The following is a 20,708-nucleotide window of genomic DNA, read 5'->3' on the forward strand; positions in this document are numbered from 1 at the left end:
CTCCTTGCATGGAGCCTGCTTCTCCCTCTGCCTGTGTCTCTGCCTCTCTGTCTCTGTGCCTCTCATGAATAAATAAATAAAATCTAAAAAAAAAAAAAAAGATGTAAAGGAGCTGACTAAAGGTATGTAGAGGAAGCGGATTTTCAGTGGAAGGAATAGAATATGCAAAAGCCAACTGAAGGTCAGTAAGGTCAGTGAGGCCAGAGCATAATGGGGATGGTGGCAGAACAGCTCTAGTAGATGAAGCTGGACAGGTAGGTAGGGCCTATACAAGGAAGAAGTGGCATGTATAGAAGGTTATTCGGTATAGCACCACTTACTATCAAAAGATGAGGAACAACCCAACACCTCATCATTACAGGACTAGTTGAATAAACTGTGGTTCATTTATAGAATGGGTTACTTTGCAACTGCTAAAAAAAGAATAGGGATGCTCTTGGTAGAATGATCCTCAGGATATACTGTTAATTGAAAAGAGCTAGGTGCAAAGTAGTCTATGGTACAATAGCTTTTGTGTGAGAAAGGAAGGAAATAGGAATGTACAGTCTTTAGCATAAAGATTTGTGCTTAATAAGAAAACCTGGAAGAATTAACTAAATTAATTAAAATCTGTTACCTATAAGGGGCTGAGTGGTAAGAGACAGGAGTGAAAGTGAGATTTCTCATTATATACTTTCTATATCCTTTCAGTTTTGATCCTACTTATTGAAATGATAAGATTTAACTTTTAAAAGAAAGGAAAATAAGAACAGCTAGAAAATGTTTGTTTTTTAAGTAGTATATACACCTTATCTTTTTCCAAAATGAGACTCAACTAGATTTCTATTTTTCAGACATGGTCTAATATATATATATTTATATAGCCTATAATTTTAGCTTAAAATCAAATGATCAATTTTGTATTAGAGAGAATAGAAAAACGGGTAACTTGCCAGGATAGGAGTTCCTACTTTACCTTATATGACAGATTAAAAAAGGTGTATATAGTACTTCTTATTTATATCAGAAAATATTTTCATGTACAGTACCATGTGCTGTTACTGGTTTGGCTTCCAGATCCCTTTAAAAATTTTGCTAGATCCACACAAAGGAAGAAAAAAATTGTGGTTTGCATTGCCTCCTTTCTTTAGAAAAGAGGCAGAAGGGATCCCTGGGTGGCTCAGCGGTTTGGCGCCTGCCTTTGGCCCAGGGCATGATCCTGGAGTCCCAGGATCTGGTCCCACGTCGGGCTCCGGGCATGGAGCCTGCTTCTCCCTCTGCCTGTGTCTCTGCCTCTCTCTCTCTCTCTGTGTCTATCATGAATAAATAAATAAATCTTAAAAAAAAAAAAAAAAAGAAAAGAGGCAGAAGTTAACTATCTTTATATAAACCGTGCAACCAAAAAGAATTGTGAGTTGTGGGTTGCTTTTGATTAGCATCATCTAAAGCATACCTATCCAGAATCAGTCTGAAATTTGTAATCATCAACTGGTGAATGCAAGAGAAAAAGCACACCTAGTCTCTCTGTCATGTAGTCTCTCTGTCAGTTGTGCTGAGATTTTCCAGCATCCAGTTTTTGTGAAGAAAGTATTCTGTACACAAAACTTAAAAGCCTTCCAGAAGGGATAGCTTTATAATCATGAACTGCTGTTTTTATTTAATTTGGTTCTCTCTCTTTGGCAATTATAAGATATTTATGTTTTCAGACCCTTTTGGTCAGAAATGATCAGTTCATTTGGAGGACAGAGTTTGTGTTTCATTTTTCTTCTGTGTGTGTTAGAAGGGAGTGGATTGTTCGGTCAATTTAAGATTCAAACAGATCAGAAGTAATCTGCACTGGTTTTGGTGGCAGTGGCATTTCTGTACTTTTTTTTAGTTCTCAGTAGTTAAGAGTCTCTTTGATTTACTTAAAAATAAACCTTTAATTGGTGTTTCTGAGTAAAATTGCAGAAGACACTAGCAGTATTTAAGAATTTGATTTTGCATTGTTCTTTTTAACCTTTACTTTAAGTCCTCTTAATAATGACTCAACACTTTGGTTTTGACCATATTCCTTCCATGATTCATTTGCTTTGTTAGATTAAAAAAATCATTTGATAACTAGGTTTTTTCCTTTAAACATCACACTTTTTTTTTCTTAAGAGAGTGAACAGGGGGTGGGGTGTGGGGAGAGGGAGAGACTCAAGCAGCACCCTGAGATCATGATCTGAGCCTAAATCAAGAGTTTGCCACTTAACTGAGCCACCCAGGCGCCCCTAGATTTATTCCTTATTCCTCTTATACTTCAAAACATTCTGGCTTTCTTCTATCTATTTCTTCCTTTAAATTTTCAAAAAATGCACTTTTCAAAAATTATTCAGTAAGTTAAAAAACTTACTGTTTTGGGCTTGTTTTGTGCTATTATAATGCCTAATCCTAAAGAAATACTGTGTAAGGGTTGTGACAGACTTCTTGCTAATAAGCAGTATACAGTCTAATGGATGATATTTAGTAAAATCTGTTATATACAAAATGCTGAGTTCAACATGAGAAAAAAGAAAGAATTTGAAGAAGAACATTAGTGTGTAGTGTGGATTCTTGGAAGTACCTGCTAGGCCAGGTGGCATGACTTGAACAGAATGAGTAATGTGAGCATTGGTGGGAAAGAACAGGGGAAAAAAATCTTTTTTTTTTTTTTAAGATTTTATTTATTTATTCATGAGAGACACAGAGAGAGAGAGGCAGAGACATAGGGAGAGAGAGAAGCAGGCTCCCCACAGGGAGCCCAATGTAGGACTCGATCCCAGGATCACGACCTGAGCTAAAGGCACACACTCACCGCTGAGCCACCCAGTTGTCCCAGAAAAAAAAATTCTTGAAGAAACCCAGGAACATAGGGGTACCTGGATGGCTCAGTTGGTTGAGCTCCTGACTTTTGATTTAGGCTCAGGCCATGATCTAGAGTTGTGGGATCCAGCTCTGCCTCCAGCTTCACACTTAGCAGGGAAGCTGCTTGAGATTCTCTACCCACACCTTCTCCCCGCCCCTCCACTGTGCACTCACTCACACCTCACTCAAATAAATAAATCTTTAAAAAAGGAAAGAAACCCTGGAATGTATGTTTAAGTTATCTGTAAAGTTTTATTAAATGTTCTGTTCTTTTAAAAGTGTAGTATAACTGTGTATGGATTTTTTTTAAAAGAAAAATAATGGTTCTATCATAACAAATTTTGATAAAGCTTTTCTATTAAAGTTTATAATCAGTTCTTAGGTACACAGAACCAGAATTTTTTTTTAAGTTGTATAAGAGATTGAATTCTTAATCTTAAAGAAAAAAGTTAGTTTTCCAAGGTACAATACAAAAACCATACTTTGACAGAAAACTATTTTATCAATGTAAAGATGAGTGTGAACAGGGCATTGGTATAACTGTAGGTTTTTGTTGCCTGGTGTCCAAAGGCCAGTGAAAACAGAGTTACCTAATAGATGAAAAGAAATATTCAGTTCCTTAACTACTCTTCTGCACCAAAATTAATTTTTTATTTTATTTCTTTAAAGATTTTACATATTTATTTGAGAAAGAGCATGAGGGGAAGGGGCAAAAGGAGGAGGAGAAAGAGTCTTAAGCAGACTCTACACTGAGCACAGACTCGACTCGGCTTGATCTCAGGACCCTGAGATCACAACCTGAGCCAAAACTAAGAGTCAGAACACTTAACTCACTGTACTACCTGGGTATCCCTGTACCTAAATAAATTTTTATCTAGGAGCTCAAATGTTATCTTGAATGATTTATGGTACATAATATGACCCCTAGCAACTTGAAAGTTTATTTCTTCCCCTTTGTGTATTACCCTCCTACCCAGAGCTTTCTCCAGTAAAGCACATACCTAGCATACTGTGCTATGAATGTATATTAGTCTGGTTTTTTTCCCTAGAGGTTAGCTCTATGGATACGTATCTGTAGAACATTCCCTTTCTCCAGTAAGTAAATTGGCGGACACTGATCTTTGAGTAATCTGTATATAGAGGAAGAAAACCTGTGCATTGAACATTTTACTGAACTATTAGATAAAGAATTGTAGGACCTTAGCACAGGTCTGAAACCTATCATCCCTAGAGCTTGTGTTTCATCAGTTATCTGCTTTTCAAAACAGGACTGCCCTTTTTTCCCTCTCAGAACCTTTTTTTTTTAACCTGCTTGTCCATGATTTATTGAAACCTATCCCAATGAGTCAGAAAAATAAAATCTGTTCTTCCACCTCCACTTGTAGTTCGTATTTGTCTTTCCTTCTCTTGCTCCCTTCCCAATGCCCACACCCATATTTTTGATAGTGCCTTTTTCTCAGCTGATAATTGCTTTGACATGACAGGCATTTCCAAAGCTATTACAAAGTAATAAAATTATACTTCACAAACCTAATAAAAAGCCAAGACAGATACACTTCTCTGTTTGTTATTTTTCTGGTTTCTTACTGAAAAAAAAATCAATGATGGGCAGAGAAAGTATATAATTATACATTTTTAAATAATTGGGGGTAAAGAAAGGAGTTAATTCTTTACCTGTTAGTGGTTGGAGACTTCTTACTAAAGGATGATTTTAAGGGCATCTGACTGGCTCAGTTGGTGGAGCATGTGACTATTGATCTTGGGGTTATAAGTTCAAGCCCCACATTGGGTGTAAAGATTACTTAAAAGTAAAATATTTTTTAAAAAGAATGATTTTGCTTCAGTTTTTCCTCACATGTTTAAGCCAAGCTACTACCCCAATATTGTTCACTTAATATAAACCCTTATTTTATAGAATTATTGGGAGAGCCAATAATTGCTTTGAAGAAACTTATTATAAATATATTAAAACTAGTAACTTTTATTTGAACTAGAAATTGCCTCTTTTTTAATCACTTCAGTGTCTCTGATAAAAACGTGTGTAAGTAATCTGGGGCACCTCCATGGCTCAGTTGGTTGAGCATCTGACTCTCTTTTTTTTTTTTTTTAAGATTTTATTTATTTATTCATGATAGTCACACAGAGAGAGAGAGAGGCAGAGACATAGGCAGAGGGAGAAGCAGGCTCCATGCAGGGAGCCCGATGTGGGATTCGATCCCGGGTCTCCAGGATCGCGCTCTGGGCCAAAGGCAGACGCCAAACCGCTGCACCACCCAGGGATCCCGAGCATCTGACTCTTTTGGCTCAGGTCATTTGGCTCAGGTCATTGGTCATTTGGCTCAGGTCATGACCTCAGGGTCCTGGGATTGAGCCCAAGTCAGGCACTGTGCTCAGCGGGAAGTCTGCTAGAGATCCTCCCTCTCCCTCTGCCCCTACCCTGCTAAAATAAATAAATAAATATTTTTTTAAAAAGAAAGTATGTAATTAATCTAAATTTGATTTGGAAGAAAAGTTCATTTGATAGAAATAAAGTGCCTTTTATGGTTTTGATGCCTATGAAGTAATACTTTAAATTTTTCAGTCAGTAAACCTTGTAAATGGTATTTATCTTCTATTGATATATGCTGTGTAGGCAGGAGAAAAGTTTTCAGTGTAATCCCCTGGCATAAGCTCTCAGTCCTGCTTTTAAATTTCTCTTACCCAGTTTCTATTTAAAACCTCAGCTTGAAAAAAAAAAAAAAAAAAAACTCAGCTTGTCTCTGCCTTAGTAGTCAGTGTTGAAGTTTGTTTTGCCCTTTAACAATTAAAGTATTGTATGGCATATTTTAGGTCATTCACCAGATGTTGCTGTAGTGGTTTTGCTTATGTCTGAACTGGGTTGCTCATTGTTTGGCAGATCTTTATGAAAGTTCTTTGTAATTGAGTTCACAATGATTTAGTGTATTTCTAAATTGCTGTAATTGTTTCTGATGTTAGGTTTTGAAAATTTGTCAAATTTGTCATCATCCCATTTCTGCCTGGAGTTGTTATCTCTATCTTCTTTTGCTCCTTTTTTAAATCTCTGCTTTTCTGTTGTGTTTCACTTATCCTTATAACCACTATAAATCTTTTCTAAGTTAGGACATACGTAAATAGTTCAATATAGATTTTTTTACTGGCTCTAAGTATGGAAAGAATGTTTCAAAGTTTAATATTGGATTATTTTTAAAAGAATTAACTTTTATTTCTCTTATCTGCTCCAACCGTTGTGTTAGATCCTTGTCCCAAGGATATTTAAATGTAACATTAGAGCCAACAACAAAATTAGGAAGGTGGCTGAAGCACATCTTCTGTACATTTCTACCCTTCCAGTGTTCCTCCATACCTTTTTTCTGTTTGTTTCAAACTTCATTTAAAAGCTTTCCAAAATGTGTATTGTCTTATGAATAAAGAGGTTAGAAAAGGTGAGGTGAAAGAACGTGGACCTGTCTTGGGATAAGACATTCCACATCCCAGCCCATCTGCTTCCTATCTAACCTTAGGCAAGTAACTTTCTGAGTATTTTATTAACCGCAACACAGAAAGAACAGAAGCCCTGCAAAGAAGATATAAGGGTAACATATTCTCTGTCACATAGAAAGTGCTTCCTAGGGCTCCTGAGTGGCTCAGTCCATTAAAACCTCTGCCTTAGGTTCAGGTCATGATTTCAGTGGAGAGAGCCTGCTTATCCATCTTCCTCTGCACCCCCCTCCTTCGTGCTTTCTCTCTCTCAAATAAATAAATAAAATCTTAAAAAAAAAAAAGTGCTTCATAAAAATGAGTGTCACCTACCATATCAAAGAATAATCTACCAAAAATGTTTGGCCGGTTTTTTTTTTTTTTTTTTTTTTTTTTTAAGATTTTATTTTACTTACTCATGAGAGATACAGAGCGAGCGATAGAAAGGCAGAGGGAGAAGCAGGCTCCACACAGGGAACCCGACGGGGACTCGATCCCGGGTCTCCAGGATCAGGCCCTGGACTGCAGGTGGCACTAAACCACTGCGCCACTGGGGCTGCCCGGCTGGTTTTTTTTTAATTCCGTGTGTGCTTATTATCATTTCTCATTATCTGATTGTATAAATATAAACAAATGGAAGTTGAAAAAGTATAATTTCCTCAAACATTTTTGGCTTTTTTCACCGTCTTCTAAAAGTACAGTCTGACCATTCCCCCACCTTACTTTTTTCATCTCTCTTCCTAAGCCAATTTTGTTTGAGAAACCAGAATCTTTCCTAGATTGACCTTCACAAGGCCAAGTAATCTAGTAAAGTGAACCCGATAAATAAGCCAAGTGACTTAAACTAACACTTTTAAGTCTCATTAAAACTACTTCTCTATAGTGACAACAGCAGAGTCATTACCAAGATTACAAAATTAGTTATCTTTAAAATTGGATTTGCAGGAACCCCGGGTGGCGCAGCGGCTTGGCGCCTGCCTTTGGCCCAGGGCGCGATCCTGGAGACCCAGGATCGAATCCCACGTCGGGCTCCCGGTGCATGGAGCCTGCTTCTCCCTCTGCCTGTGTCTCTGCCTCTCTCTCTCTCTCTGTGTGACTGTCATAAATAAATAAAAATTAAAAAAAAAAAAAAAAGAAATCGGATTTGCAAAAAATAAAAATAAAATTGGATTTGCAACTGTTTTTCTAATGTTACTTAATTGTTCTTAAACATCCTAATGGCTAGGGATGCCTGGATGGCTCAGGGGAGTCCTGGGTAGCTCAGTGGTTGAGTGTGTGCCTTTGGCTCAGTCCATGATCCCAGAGTCCTGGGATTGATCCCCGCATCGGGCTCCCTGCTCAGTGGGTAGTCTGCTTCTCTCTATATCCCTCCCCCCTGCTCGTGTTCTCTGTCTCTCACAAATTAAAAAAAAAAAAAAAAAAGATCTTAAAATAAGGTTATCTATTTTGGCATAAAAAGGCTTCTGAGATTAAAATAACGAAATTGTATACTTTATTTCCATAATTATAATTGAAAAGCTGTGAATCCCCAAAGGCTCTCTCTATACCAGAAGAAATATATACTCTGAAGTGTGTATATACTTTTAAAGGCTTACACATCAACCTTCTCACAATTACTGTAAGAATGTTTTTGTGAAAATGGGTATTGTGTCATTTTGCTGTGAAAACTAAAATTCAGTCTTAAAAAGCACCCCCTTTCCTTGATTTCCCATGGGTTAAATTTGATCAGGGTTGGGGAACATTTAGCATACAGGTAGTGCACTGAGCTTGAGGCTTTGTTAGTGGGCTACCAACCTACCTTAGCTACAAGAAGATGTGTGTCTCTGTGTTGGGTTTGTCAGCTACCTCAAGGGGGTGAAAAACTACTCTTCAGTTGACATATGTGACATTTGTGTTGACATTTGTAGGGTTAGCTAAAAGTGGTGTGATGCTTTTCCCACTTGTTTTCTGGCTATAACTTTTAGACTGTTGTAACAGAATCAGAGTTGTGTTCCCCCTCTCGTCCTTTCATTCTGAAACATTGGGGATTGAAATGCAGGTCAAAAATTCTTATGACCCAGGGGCGCCTGGGTGGCTCAGTCAATTGGGTGTCTGCCTTCAGCTCAGGTCATGATCCCGGGGTCCTGGGATTGAGTCTCACATTGAGCTCCCTGCATGGAGTCTGCTTCTCCCTCTGCCTATGTCTCTGCCTTTCTCTGTGTGTGTCTGTCATGAATAAATAAATAAAAATCTTTAATAAAAATAAATAAATAAAAATAAAAATACAGAAACCCCCTAGTTGCTCTGTAATTCCAGGAGCCAAGGATCATCCAGAATTTAAAAAATAAAAAACAAGAAAGGCTAACTCATGCTTAGCAGGACCAAGTGGAAAATTACTTTGTGACCTAGGTATGTTACTAGTGCAAAAGCCTTAAAAACAAAACAAAAACAAAAACAAAAAAACCTATAGGGGCACTTGGATAGCTCAGTCAGTTATGCATCTGCCTTCAACTTAGGTCATAATTCCTGGGTCCTGGGATCAAGTCCTGCATCAGCCTCCCTGCTCCATGGGGAACCTGCTTCTCCCTCTTCCTCTGCCTGCACTCCCCCTGCTTGTGTATGCTTGCTCTCTCTCTCTCTCTCTCTCTCTCTCTCTCAAATAAATAATCTTTTTTTAAAAATACCTCTAAGTAGGGAGTATTTAGTTAATGGGCTGGTTCATGAACTTGTACATAAACTTCCAGTTGAATTTCACAAATCTCTAAAAGAGAAGCTAGTTTTTGTCCTTAATAATAAATAGAATCAATGTTTTTCTATTGAAAGCCTTACCAACTGAAAAGCTTTTTAAGAGCCATTTGAGTTTCCAAATATATATATATACACCTATATTTAGAAAGCAAGTTTCTCAAATTTTAGAAGAAAGGAACCATAAAAATTGTATCTGACTCCGTTTCTTTACTATACTGCTATCCTGAAATCTGCCCAGTCTCAAAAATACTTACTCAGCGTTTCTATGTGTCTGCCTGCAAGCCATGCCACATCTGGCCCATACCGAGCTCTCGATGATGTCCTTTCCCTCTGCACTTGACACCCTCTCACAGCCTTTGCCGTATCAGTGTATGGTAGCTTCATGCTTTCAGTTGCTCAGGGCAGAAGTCTTGGCATCCTTGTTCTTGATCTCTCATGCCCACAGCTTGGTCTGTGGGCTCCACCTTCACAGTCTGTTGAGGATGCTGCATCCTCTCACCACCTCCTCTGTTACCACCAGTATCTCATCCAGGCCACCAGTATCTCACTGGCTTCTCACCGTGGTATTCTAATAGGTCTCCCTACTTCTACCCTTGCATGTTTATGAAAGTAAATCAGATATTGTCATTTTTCTGTTCAGGATCTTCCTGTGCCTTCTCTTCTCACTAAGAAATGTAAACCCCAGTCTCTGTGATGATATCTGAAGTCCTGCATCCTCTAGCCCCCCATTACCTGTCTGACCACATCTTGTACCAGACCCCTACGACTCTGCCCCAGCCACATTGGCCTCCTTGCCTTTTCTCGAACACACCAAGCACAGCACCCACCTCAGGACGCTTGTACTTGGCTGTTTCCTCCATCTAGAATATTTTTCTTCCAACCTCACTGGAAAACTTAAAGCATCTTTAAAGCTCATTCCCTCACTTATTTTGGGTCTTTATTTACATGTCACCTTAAACCAAGGCTAGACCATGCCCTCTCCTGTATATGAATCCCATATTCCCCATTACTGCTTAATTTTTCTGTGTAAAACATGCCATCATCTAACATACTGTATGTTTCACTTACCTTGTTTCTCTTTCTTCTCTCAATAGAACATAAGCTTCTTGAGAGCAGAGTTGTCTTTTTGTTGATTGCTTGCATTGCAGCCTCTAGACTAGTGCCTGACACCAGCAGACCCTTGGTAGTATTTATTGAATAAATGAATGTAAGTAACATTTTAGGTCTGGTATTTTTTTTTTCTCAGAATGTAAAGTGGGGATAGCTGTAGTTCATTAGAACACTGAATAATGCAGATCCTCAACGAAGTTATGATATAGACAGGCTTATCTTTCATAACCTTTCCTTTTTTAATAATGTAAAACTGTTAAGTATATTCAAAAGAATGTTTAACACAGAGGCAAAATATAAAGCATAACGACAACAAAAAATAGCCATGTTCCCACCACCCAGGTTAAAAAACAAAACCATCAGTATTTTTGAAGCCTCCTCTGTGCTTTCCCTCACCTCATCCTCCCTCTTCTCCCTGCAGAACTCCTATTCTGAATTGTGTTTATTGGTTCCTGTTGGTTTTCTTTATAGTTTTGTCACATGTGAATGTATTCACTCAGGCATAGTTTTGAACTTTATATAAATGGAATCCTACGACGGGTGTTATTCTGCAGGTTGCTGCTTTGCTCTGATGTTCCTGACATTCATCCATGTTGACGCATGCAGCTGCAATTCATTTATTCTCACTCCTATATAATATCCCCATTGTGTGAAGAGGTGCAGTTTATTTATACATTCTCCTGTAAATACAAGTTTTGGGTTGTTTCCTTGTTTGTTTGTTTTTTTGTATTTTTTTTCTAATATTTTATTTATTTATTCATGAGAGACACAGAGCAAGAAGCAGAAACCTAAGCAGAGGGAGAAGCAGGCTCCATGCAGGGAGCCCAATATGGGACTCAATCCTGTGACTCCGGGATCACGCCCTGAGCCAAAGTCAGGCGCTCAACCACTGGGCCACCAGTTTCCTTGTTTTTTAATGCTAGAAACAGTTCTGCTATTAACGTAATTGTACCTGTCGCATAAAACACACGTGCAAGTTTCTCTATGGTGTATTTTTAGGAGTCAAGATGCTGTTCAGTGACGTATATGCATCCTTCATTTTATTGATTAATGCCAAATCATTTTCAAACATACTTGTACAAATGTATACAACAATCAACAGTGCACAAGAGTTTTAATTGTTATAAGTTTTCTTAATGTAGAGGATATAAAATGGCATCCCATTATAGCCAGGGCGGAGAGCTGCAAGAAATGCAAAGGCATAGAGACAAGTAATGGTGAAAGAAGAAAAGAATTTATTTCACTGAGGCCAACACCAGGAGAAAACATCTCAAAGACTGTCTCCAAAGTGCTGAAAATACTTCTCGGTTTTATATAAGGAAGATGTGGGACAGAGGTTGGGTGGGTACGTGCCAGTGGGCAGTAAAGGTCAAGTCAATCATTGTCTTGGGGTCAGTCACGTGGGATGTTGCTGGATGTTGCAGTCCTTTTTGCCTGAGGGGTAGTTTCGGTTCCATCACGGGATGCTTTGCCCCACAGGGTATTTTGCCTGAGTTAAGAGATAAGCCCTGAAAGAACTTAATCAATGAGAAATTTTGAGGTCACAATGGAGGTAGTTGAAGTCTGCTTTCATCAAGTTAGTTTTAATTTGCATTTTCCTGTTTTCTAATAAGGCAGCCTATCTTTTCAGATTTAATTGGCCATTCCTGTTTCCTCCTCTGTGAAATACCTATCCATGTTATTTGCTCTTTTTAACTGGATTGCTTCTGGTTTGTTGGAGTTCTTCACATTTTCCAGATACATACCCTTTGTCAGTACATGTAATGCAGATATGTTTCCTCAGTGTTTCACTATCTTTGGATGAATAGAAACTCTAAATTTTAATGAAGTTAATTATTTCTCAATCTTTTCCCTTAAGAAGTTTTATCTTGAAAAGTTCTTTCCTCCCTAAGGTCATCTGGGAACTTTTCCACCCTCTGTCAAAATATACTGCTCTCTGACCAGTCCTTTGACCAATCCCTGACAGCCAGAACTCCAGAAGTTCTCAAACTCAGTCACACAGATACAGGTGACTGAGAAGAGCTCAGTTTCAGAAAACACTTTTACATAAATAGGAATCAAATGAAAGCTAACTCGCAGTGTTTTATTTTACTTCTTTTTTGCTAATTATAATTTTAATTGACCAGTATTTTGCAAGAAAGAGATCTGTGGGGGCACCTGGCTGGCTCAGTCAGAAGAGCATAGGACTTTGATCTCAGAGTTGTGAGCCCACATTGGGTATAGAGGTTACTGAAATAAATAAAACTTTATTTTTTTAAAGATTTATTTATTCATGAGAAACACACACAGAAAGAGAGAGACAAAGACACAGGCAGAGGCAGAAGCAGGCTCCATGCAGGGACCCCGACAGCGGCTTAGCTAAACCACTGAGCTACCAGGATGCCCAATAAATAATTTTTTTTTTTTTTAAAGAAAGATTTGGTCCTGAAATCAAACTCCACTCATGTAAGGTGAACCCGGGTTATAACCTTAATTAAAATAATCTGACCTTTTCTTAGTAGATACTAAGGCAGAATGTCAGTGTTTCATTTTAAAGCTTGTTTTGAAAGTGATTGCAATGTAAAACTTTTCTGTCTAGACATAGAGAAAGGTCAATATGAATTAGTAGAAGTCTGTATTAAGAATGTTTTGAACAGGGCAGCCGCGGTGGCGTAGCGGTTTAGCGCCGCCTTCAGCCCAGGGCATGATCCTGGAGACCTGGGATCGAGTCCCACGTCAGACTCCCTGAATGGAGCCTGCTTCTCTCTCTGTCTCTCTCTCTCTCTGTCTGTCTGTCTCTCTGTGTGTCTCTCATGAATAAATAAAATCTTTAAAAAAAAATGTTTTGAACAAATTTTATATGTGATACTACTAACTTGAATGGTGCTAATCAGTGAATAATTGGAGGAAGTGCCTCTCTGGTGCTTGAAAAATGTGTTTATTTTAGAAGCAGAGAATCATGAGGTTATAAAGCGATGCTTAAAAGTTCTTAGTTGCGGAGCCTGGCTGGCTCAGTCGAAGCATGCGACTCTTGATCTCAGGGTTGTAAGTTCAAGCCTCATGTTGGGTATAGAAATTACTTAAAAATAAAATCTTAAAAAAAAAGAAAAAGTTCCTCTGAGGTGATCTGTCAAGCAGAGGAATTCCTTCTGCAGCATCCCAGGCTGTCTTCTGCCCTTGGATTTAAGGCCCTGTGAAGGCAGTCAGTGTTGATAAGCCACCTGTACCCCTGCATCTTTTCAACACAGTTTATTTGCTTAGCACACACCTTTTTTTTTTCATTGTGCTAAGGTAAACTTCACAGCAATTTCTGCCTTTGAAAAGGAGAAAACTGTCTCTTCTTTTACACTCAGTACTTTTCAAACACTCCTGACACCAGATGTGTGGAGTTTTTCCCACACCAACTGGTTCTTGATCCTGGACACCAGCTGGGTATTCTACAATTCAGTTCAGTTCTGACACTGCCCCCACCCTCTGCACCTTCTGACATCAATCACAAGTCAGGTTGTCACCTGTGCTTCTGACCATACATGGAAGGTTAGCACAACGCCCTCCTCAACTTGGATTGCATGCTGGAGTGTCTCATAGAACTCAGGAAAACCGTTCACTTACTAGCTCACCAGTTTATTACAAGGACTGTTGGAGGACACAAATCAACAACCAGATGAAGAAGTGCATAGGGGTCAAGGTCTGTAAAGTTCTTGAGCAGAAGAGCCTCTGTCCCCATGAAGTTGGGATACTCCGCTTTGCTAGCATGTGGATGCATTCACCAACCCAGGAGCTCTCCAAATCTTGTACTTCACAGGTTTTTAGGAGGCTTCATTACATAGGCATCATTGATGAAATCATTGGCCCATGGTGAATTATTCAACCTGCAGCCACTATTTCCTCCCCAGAGGTTGACAGGTGGAGCTTGAAATTCCCACCCTGTAGTCACAGTTTTGTTCACCTGACTAGCTCTTACTCCTGGTTTTCTAGGAACTTTCCAAAAATCTCATTAACATAAAGTCAGGTGTGGTTGAAAAGAGCTTTTTATGAACAGAAGTCATTTCACTTGTATAGGGCTAGGGCTATTTCAAGAACAGGACAAGGGATCCCTGGGTGGCGCAGCGGGGATCCCTGGGTGGCGCAGCAGTTTGGCGCCTGCCTTTGGCCCAGGGCGCAATCCTGGAGACCCAGGATCGAATCCCATGTCTGGCTCCCGGTGCATGGAGCCTGCTTCTCCCTCTGCCTGTGTCTCTGCCTCTCTGTCTCTCTCTGTGTGACTATCATGAATAAATAAAATCTTTAAAAAAAAAAAAAAAAAAAAAACAGGACAAGACGCTAAATATGATAACAAAAGGTACCCCCTTCATTGGTCACTTAGGAAATTGCAAGGGTTTTAGGTGCTTTGTGCCAGAAATGAGGACAAAGACCAAGCATGTATTTGTTATTATAAATCACATTATCTCTTCTTATAAGTTCCAAATCATTTTCTAAATAAATGAAATTTTATTTTACCAAGAAAAGTCAGTGTGGTTTGACTGTCCAACAGGTAAACTTAGATTCCACTGAAATTGAATGAGTACTTACTCTGTGTCAGTCAGTGTGCAAGGTAGTATCTCATTTCACTTAACCCTTACAATGATACTACATATTCAGTTTGGTAATGGCATCCCTGATAAACAGATAAAGACCTTGGCCCGTGAAGTTAGAAGTAACCTGTACCTGATATCACAAAGAAAACTGGGAAGTGGTACAACTAAGATTGGCATGCATGCCTCCTGATTCCAAAGCTCTTTCTGGCAATTGCTGTAAAGGAACAATACTAATAATGGGGATATTTTACTGATGACCTAAGTGAATAACAAAAACAAATTTGGAGAGGCTGTGACCAGTATCAAACTATGCCTAATGCAATTGTTAGGTCTTCCTAGAACATTGGAAGTAAAAGTCTGGAGAGATACTGTATTACATTTACTCCAAAAATGCAGTTAGATCTTGGGCCTAATTAGTAGCATATGCCTCTCGTGTTTGAATCTCTGTTCCCTAACTGCTTTTCCTCTCCATTTCTTTCATCTCGCAACCACCCCTAACTCCCAACCTCCCCGAGTACTTTCTTTATTTTCTTTATCACCCAGCTTACCCTACCTCTTTCTAATAAGCCTGTCCTCCCCCTTTTGATTTTCCTCCTTTTCACTTTCTAAAACCGTTACTCATTTCTAGTAAACTTTGGCTGCTCATTTATACTGTCATTTTCTGCTGCCTGTGGTTTGTATTCTTATATCCCTATTTATAGTGCCTAACACATGGTGTTTAATGTTTCATGGTTGTCCTTATTGCACCTGGTACCAAAGATTTTCATTTAGAAAGGTTGCGCGCCTTAAATGTCTGGCCAGGTAAATTCAAGATATACCTCTTTTGGTTTATACAGACATTTTTTAGTTTTCATGCTATGTGGTCCTCTTAAACCCTACTAGAATATCCCTGCTAGAATTTTTTTTTTAATCTTTATTAGAAGACGAGAAAAAGTTTCTTTTGTTTTAAACAACGTTTAGGTAAATCAGCAATGTCAGATGCCCTAAAGGTCTGTGAATTAGCCCAACCTCTTCTCAAGGCTTAAGATACTAATTTCCTGGGATGTCAATATTTATTTTTATTTCTGGCCTCCCTTCTCTCTTTCCCCACCCCCTAAGGATAGAAGCTCATGAGGGAAGGGATTTGTTCCTATTTTCCTAAAACCTAGAACAGTGTGTGGCACATAGAAGGTACTTAATACTAGTTGAATGAATAAATGAATGGAATAAAAAATATCTAAGATATTTTGAGAAAACAGCATTACTGGAAGTATGCTTAGTGTAGTCCCTTTGTGTTTTTAAATATTATGTATATGCCCAGAAAAATTCTCAAAGGAAACACAATAAAATGTTAGTAGTGATTTTCGGTGGCCAGGGAGGGGATAAGTGCAAAAAGTATGGATCAGGAGGTTTTACTTTGTAATCCTGGAGTGTGTGTTATTTTTATAATATTTTAAATTTTAAAATAAAGACTTTACAAATAAAAAATATCCAGTATAAATGTTTGTGTTGTTTCCTTTAGAGGTGGATGAATGGAGAAAAGGCTAGAGAGACTGTGTGTTCACATGTATATAATAAAATGAATGAGGGATCCCTGGGTGGCGCAGCGGTTTGGCGCCTGCCTTTGGCCCAGGGCGCGATCCTGGAGACCTGGGATCGAATCCCACATCGGGCTCCCGGTGCATGGAGCCTGCTTCTCCCTCTGCCTGTGTCTCTGCCTCTCTCTCTCTGTGTGTGACTATCATAAATAAATAAAAATTTATAAAAATAAAATAAAATAAAATAAAATAAAATAAAATAAAATAAAATAAAATGAATGAAAATGTCATACCATACATAAAATACCATGTCCTGTTTTTCCCTTAGCATAATATGTCAGATATTTTTACATCACTAAAAACTATTAAAGCTCAATTTTAATAAATATTGCAGTAGATGGATAAGTCAGTTTATTTTATACTGTATCATATTGAACTCTTGCAGTTATAAATGAGAGCTCAGGAAATAACTTTATTCATAAATCTTTGCAGTGCTTTGCTGACTTTAATAAAGATTTACAGAAGTAGCGTTACTTGGTTAAAACATACCTTGTTATCATTAGAAGTGCTAAGTACTTAAAACAGAGTCGTATGAACTTTAAGTAAATTGCTTTCTGGGCAACGCTTCCTGCCACTTGGCTTGATTCTTTGCAGAGAACTGCTGCTTTTTCACAGTATCTGGCCCACTCTGTTTCACACAAAGTTTAGCCTTAATGATGTCCATTTTTGGTATATAGCATATACTGTATAATAATTATTTGTATATAATTTTCCCTCTTTAATATTTGATTTTGAATATACTCAGTTTGAGGGGGAATTTAGTAATATTTTTTTTTTTTTAATTACTTTTTTTTTTTTTCAATTTATCTATGATAGTCATACAGAGAGAGAGAGAGAGAGGCAGAGACACAGGCAGAGGGAGAAGCAGGCTCCATGCACTGGGAGCCCGACGTGGGATTCAATCCCGGGTCTCCAGGATCGCGCCCTGGGCCAAAGGCAGGCGCCAAACCGCTGCGCCACCCAGGGATCCCGGAATTTAGTAATATTTTTAATGAATGCCACAAGTGTTTGAATATGGTTAACAGAATATCCAGCTTTGTAAGCTGACCTATTGCCCTTAGGAAAATTTAAAAGTCATCAAAGGCCCAATGACCCTTACAAAGTAATGTGCAGTCTGTGAGTGTGTGAAATACTTGTCTGTTATTAAAACCGGTTTTCCTGATGAGAGATACACTATTTAATGAGGACTGTGATAAGTCACCTTGCATTTCACTGCCACTGGTAACGCTTTCTCTTATGATTCTGCCCGGTCCACAGGTGAAAGTGCTGCACAATCAGCTGGTCCTTTTCCACAACGCCATTGCTGCTTACTTTGCCGGGAATCAGAAGCAGCTTGAACAGACACTTAAGCAGTTCCATATCAAATTGAAAACACCTGGAGTGGATGCCCCATCTTGGCTTGAAGAACAGTAAAATCACACCTGGGGGGGGGGAGGGTAAAAAGTCATGTTGTTATATTTCTAAACAAACCTAATAAGAATTAAGCAGAGTTGGGTTAAGATTAGGGAAGCGGTGACCACAACCATTGTAGTGATTCTTGCACAAATAGCTTTAATTTCTCCTTTTTTCATACTTTAACAACTGAACTGTTAAATTTGATGGGAAGGTGGGTGATTTTAATGTAAACATAATTTCTATAATCTGAACACAATAATTTTCCTTTTTGAGAAATCCTTTTTGTATTGTGAGGGTTGATGGCTATTTCTGTAGTTTGAAAACATCTAATATAGATTTGCACTGACCAGATAGAAATTCAAGGTTTTTGGTCCTGGAAATGAGGGCCAGTTGTAACTTTTCCAAAGGGAGGTTTACATAATTTGTATCAACATCAGATATTTTATATATGAATATATTAAACATCTTTAAGAGATTCATTTTCATGTATTGTCTTAAAGAAAAGAACTATTTTGCAGAGTAAAATTATATGGTGTTCCTGCAGCATCCACGCAGAGGCAGCAGCTCTAATGAATGACTGATTGGCTTGTGGAGTTGTGGCAAATACCTTTTTAAAAATGATTCTGTACTATTGTAATTTTGTTTAGACTTTTTTTTTTTTTTTTTTAAGACGCAGGAAATCACACTGTCATTTCTGTGAGGCTTTTGAGCTTAAGAGTTTGCATCCCCCAAAGTCACTGGGCATTTAGGTTAGCAATTTTTTTTTTGATTCATAATGAAACCTGCTTAAGAATTTTTTTTGCAGGTGGACTTGGGAATTGAAATTCTTGATGGTTTCAATGTACTGAGAAAGCAAGTCTTGGGGTAAATTCCATTTTGACAGAAGTGAATTCCTAGACAGCTTTCATTGACTTCCATGTGTAACAATACCGATTAAGCCTTAAATCACAGATATGTGCCTTCTCAGATACAGTAATTCTTATTCAACCAATGTACATAATCCATAAAGAAACCTCTTTCAGATAATGTTTGACGTATCTGTTCCTTCCTTAGAAAGGAACACTGTGTATCAGTGTTGGGTTTCTTTGTATTCGTTAAACCGCATTTAAGGTTTATAGTAAAATCAACTTTTGAATTTGCTGTTTGGTTTTTCTTCATTCCTTTCATGGAATGAGAAGACAGAGGAATTTTTTTTCATTTGAGTAATGGAAAGGTAGTATGGGACAGTGTGGTGGTAACAAGAAGAAAGGGGATTGGAAAGGCCAGTACTGTTTTAGTTGTTCAGCACTGTTGGTTTCGTGTTATGTGGTTGACCTGTCCGCTGTGTGGTTCTATCAGTCATGTAAGCCTTTGAAATATAAGTTCTCTTGATTTTTGTTGTAGACATAAATTAATATGTCTTCATTTCTTTTGTGTTGAAATGAAGGACTTAAAAAATTACTGTTATACATGAACTTTGTGGACTGTAAGATTTGTTATATATGTTCAGATGCCTTTTAGCTGGCTTTTTAATTAATATGCCTGTTTTCAGTGCTTAATATGTATAATGTAATGTGACTGTAAATCATAAACCTATTTTAAATCATTCCTTCCTGTATATTTGTACTCTGACAGAGCCTTATTTTATTCTTCAGCAGAATTACTACTTGTGATAGTTCCTTTACATTCCCCAGAATGTGCCTCTGGTGTGAATTTTGTATTCTTATTAAAAGTGTTTGCTGCACTACCTTTTTTCTCTGGCTCTTCATAATTTAAGAAGCAACTATTTGGACATTCTGAGGACAAATTTATCTTTTTCTGACTTTAAGAACAATAACCAAAAAAATGGTGCTTCTGTCATTTATAATTGCTTTTTCTCAGTAAGTTAATTCTTTTTTCTCACTTGGAGTCTCTTTTGGAAGCAGAACATGTCCACTCTTACATAGGTAACAACCTCAGTAGGTATGGAATTAAACAGTTTTAAAGACTAATGATTTTTTTTAAGATTTATTTATTCATGAGAGACACAGACTCAGAGAGAGGCAGAGACATAAGCGGAGAGAGAAGCAACTCTTCACAGGAGCCTGATTCGGGACTCGATCCCGGATCCCGGGACCACAAACTGAGCCAAAGGCAGCCACCAGGTGCTGGGACTGATGATTTTTTTAGAATAAACTAAAAATATCAGTGATTCTGAGTAGTGGGTACATGTACAAAAGAAATAACATATTAGCCAGTGGTATATTTACTTTGTTAGGAAAGTAATTTATATTCATCATAGAAAAAATCAGAAGATAATGTCAAAAAATTGAAGATAAAATAACTTCCCATGTCAGTAAGTACTACATGGAACCACCTAACTCCCCTGAAGTTAGATCTTCTGGTTAGCGATAATATTTATATTACAAGATCTAGTTTGAATATCCTTTAACATGCACCCATTCAGCTTTATATTCTTACCTAGTCATCCTTAGGTTAGATTCTTAGAAATGAAAATGAGCCCTCAAAGTATATATACACTTTCAAGACTTTGATAAGTAGGGCTGGTGGCTTTCGAGAAAGATTTTCTCAAAAATCTCGAAAATCAGCCTGCCTGGCTGGCTCAATTGGTAGTACAGGTGACTAATGATCTCAGGGTTGTGAGTTCAAGCCCCACATTGGGCGTGCAGCCTGCTAAAAAGAAAAACAGTTTATTTGAACAAAAATGGACTCAAATCAGGCAAAGCCTAATTAGAAATGATTAAGATCTCTCCACCAACAGGAGCTGGGGGGGAGACTTTAGAGAAGTGGAAGCAAAGTGAGGAAATTATGGCCTCCTTGTTTGATTAACCCCAAAGCTTCCAAATCTTAGGGCCCAGGAAGGACCGGGGCTTACAGAAGCAATTCAGCTGAAATCTGCTAGACTTTAAGAACCATCGTTTCCATATTCAAAGAACACCACACTGATGGTGTTAACCAAAACTAGGGACGCCTGGGTGGCTGAGTGGTTGAGCATCTGCCTTAGGCTTGGGTTGTGATCCCACAGTCTTGGGGTGGAGTC

At 38.2% G+C, this 20,708-nt stretch overlaps 1 protein-coding gene across 11 annotated transcripts in view; it reads left to right on the forward strand.

Moving 5' to 3' along the window:
- The window catches only part of ARFIP1 (ARF interacting protein 1), a 131,415-nt gene extending 112,000 nt beyond the window's left edge, over positions 1–19,415 (forward strand). For 10 of the 11 annotated variants that reach the window (XM_077846404.1, XM_077846403.1, XM_077846407.1 and 7 more), the window contains one exon: positions 17,552–19,415. In XM_077846404.1, coding sequence (XP_077702530.1) covers positions 17,552–17,707 — 156 coding nt within the window. In that variant the 3' untranslated portion in view covers positions 17,708–19,415. The remainder of the gene's footprint in view (positions 1–17,551) is intronic. The other variant, XR_013351063.1, reaches the window with a different exon arrangement.
- The last annotated feature ends 1,293 nt before the right edge of the window (positions 19,416–20,708 follow it).

The sequence above is a fragment of the Canis aureus genome, chromosome 13, assembly GCF_053574225.1.
Source record: "Canis aureus isolate CA01 chromosome 13, VMU_Caureus_v.1.0, whole genome shotgun sequence".
NCBI lineage: Eukaryota > Metazoa > Chordata > Mammalia > Carnivora > Canidae > Canis > Canis aureus.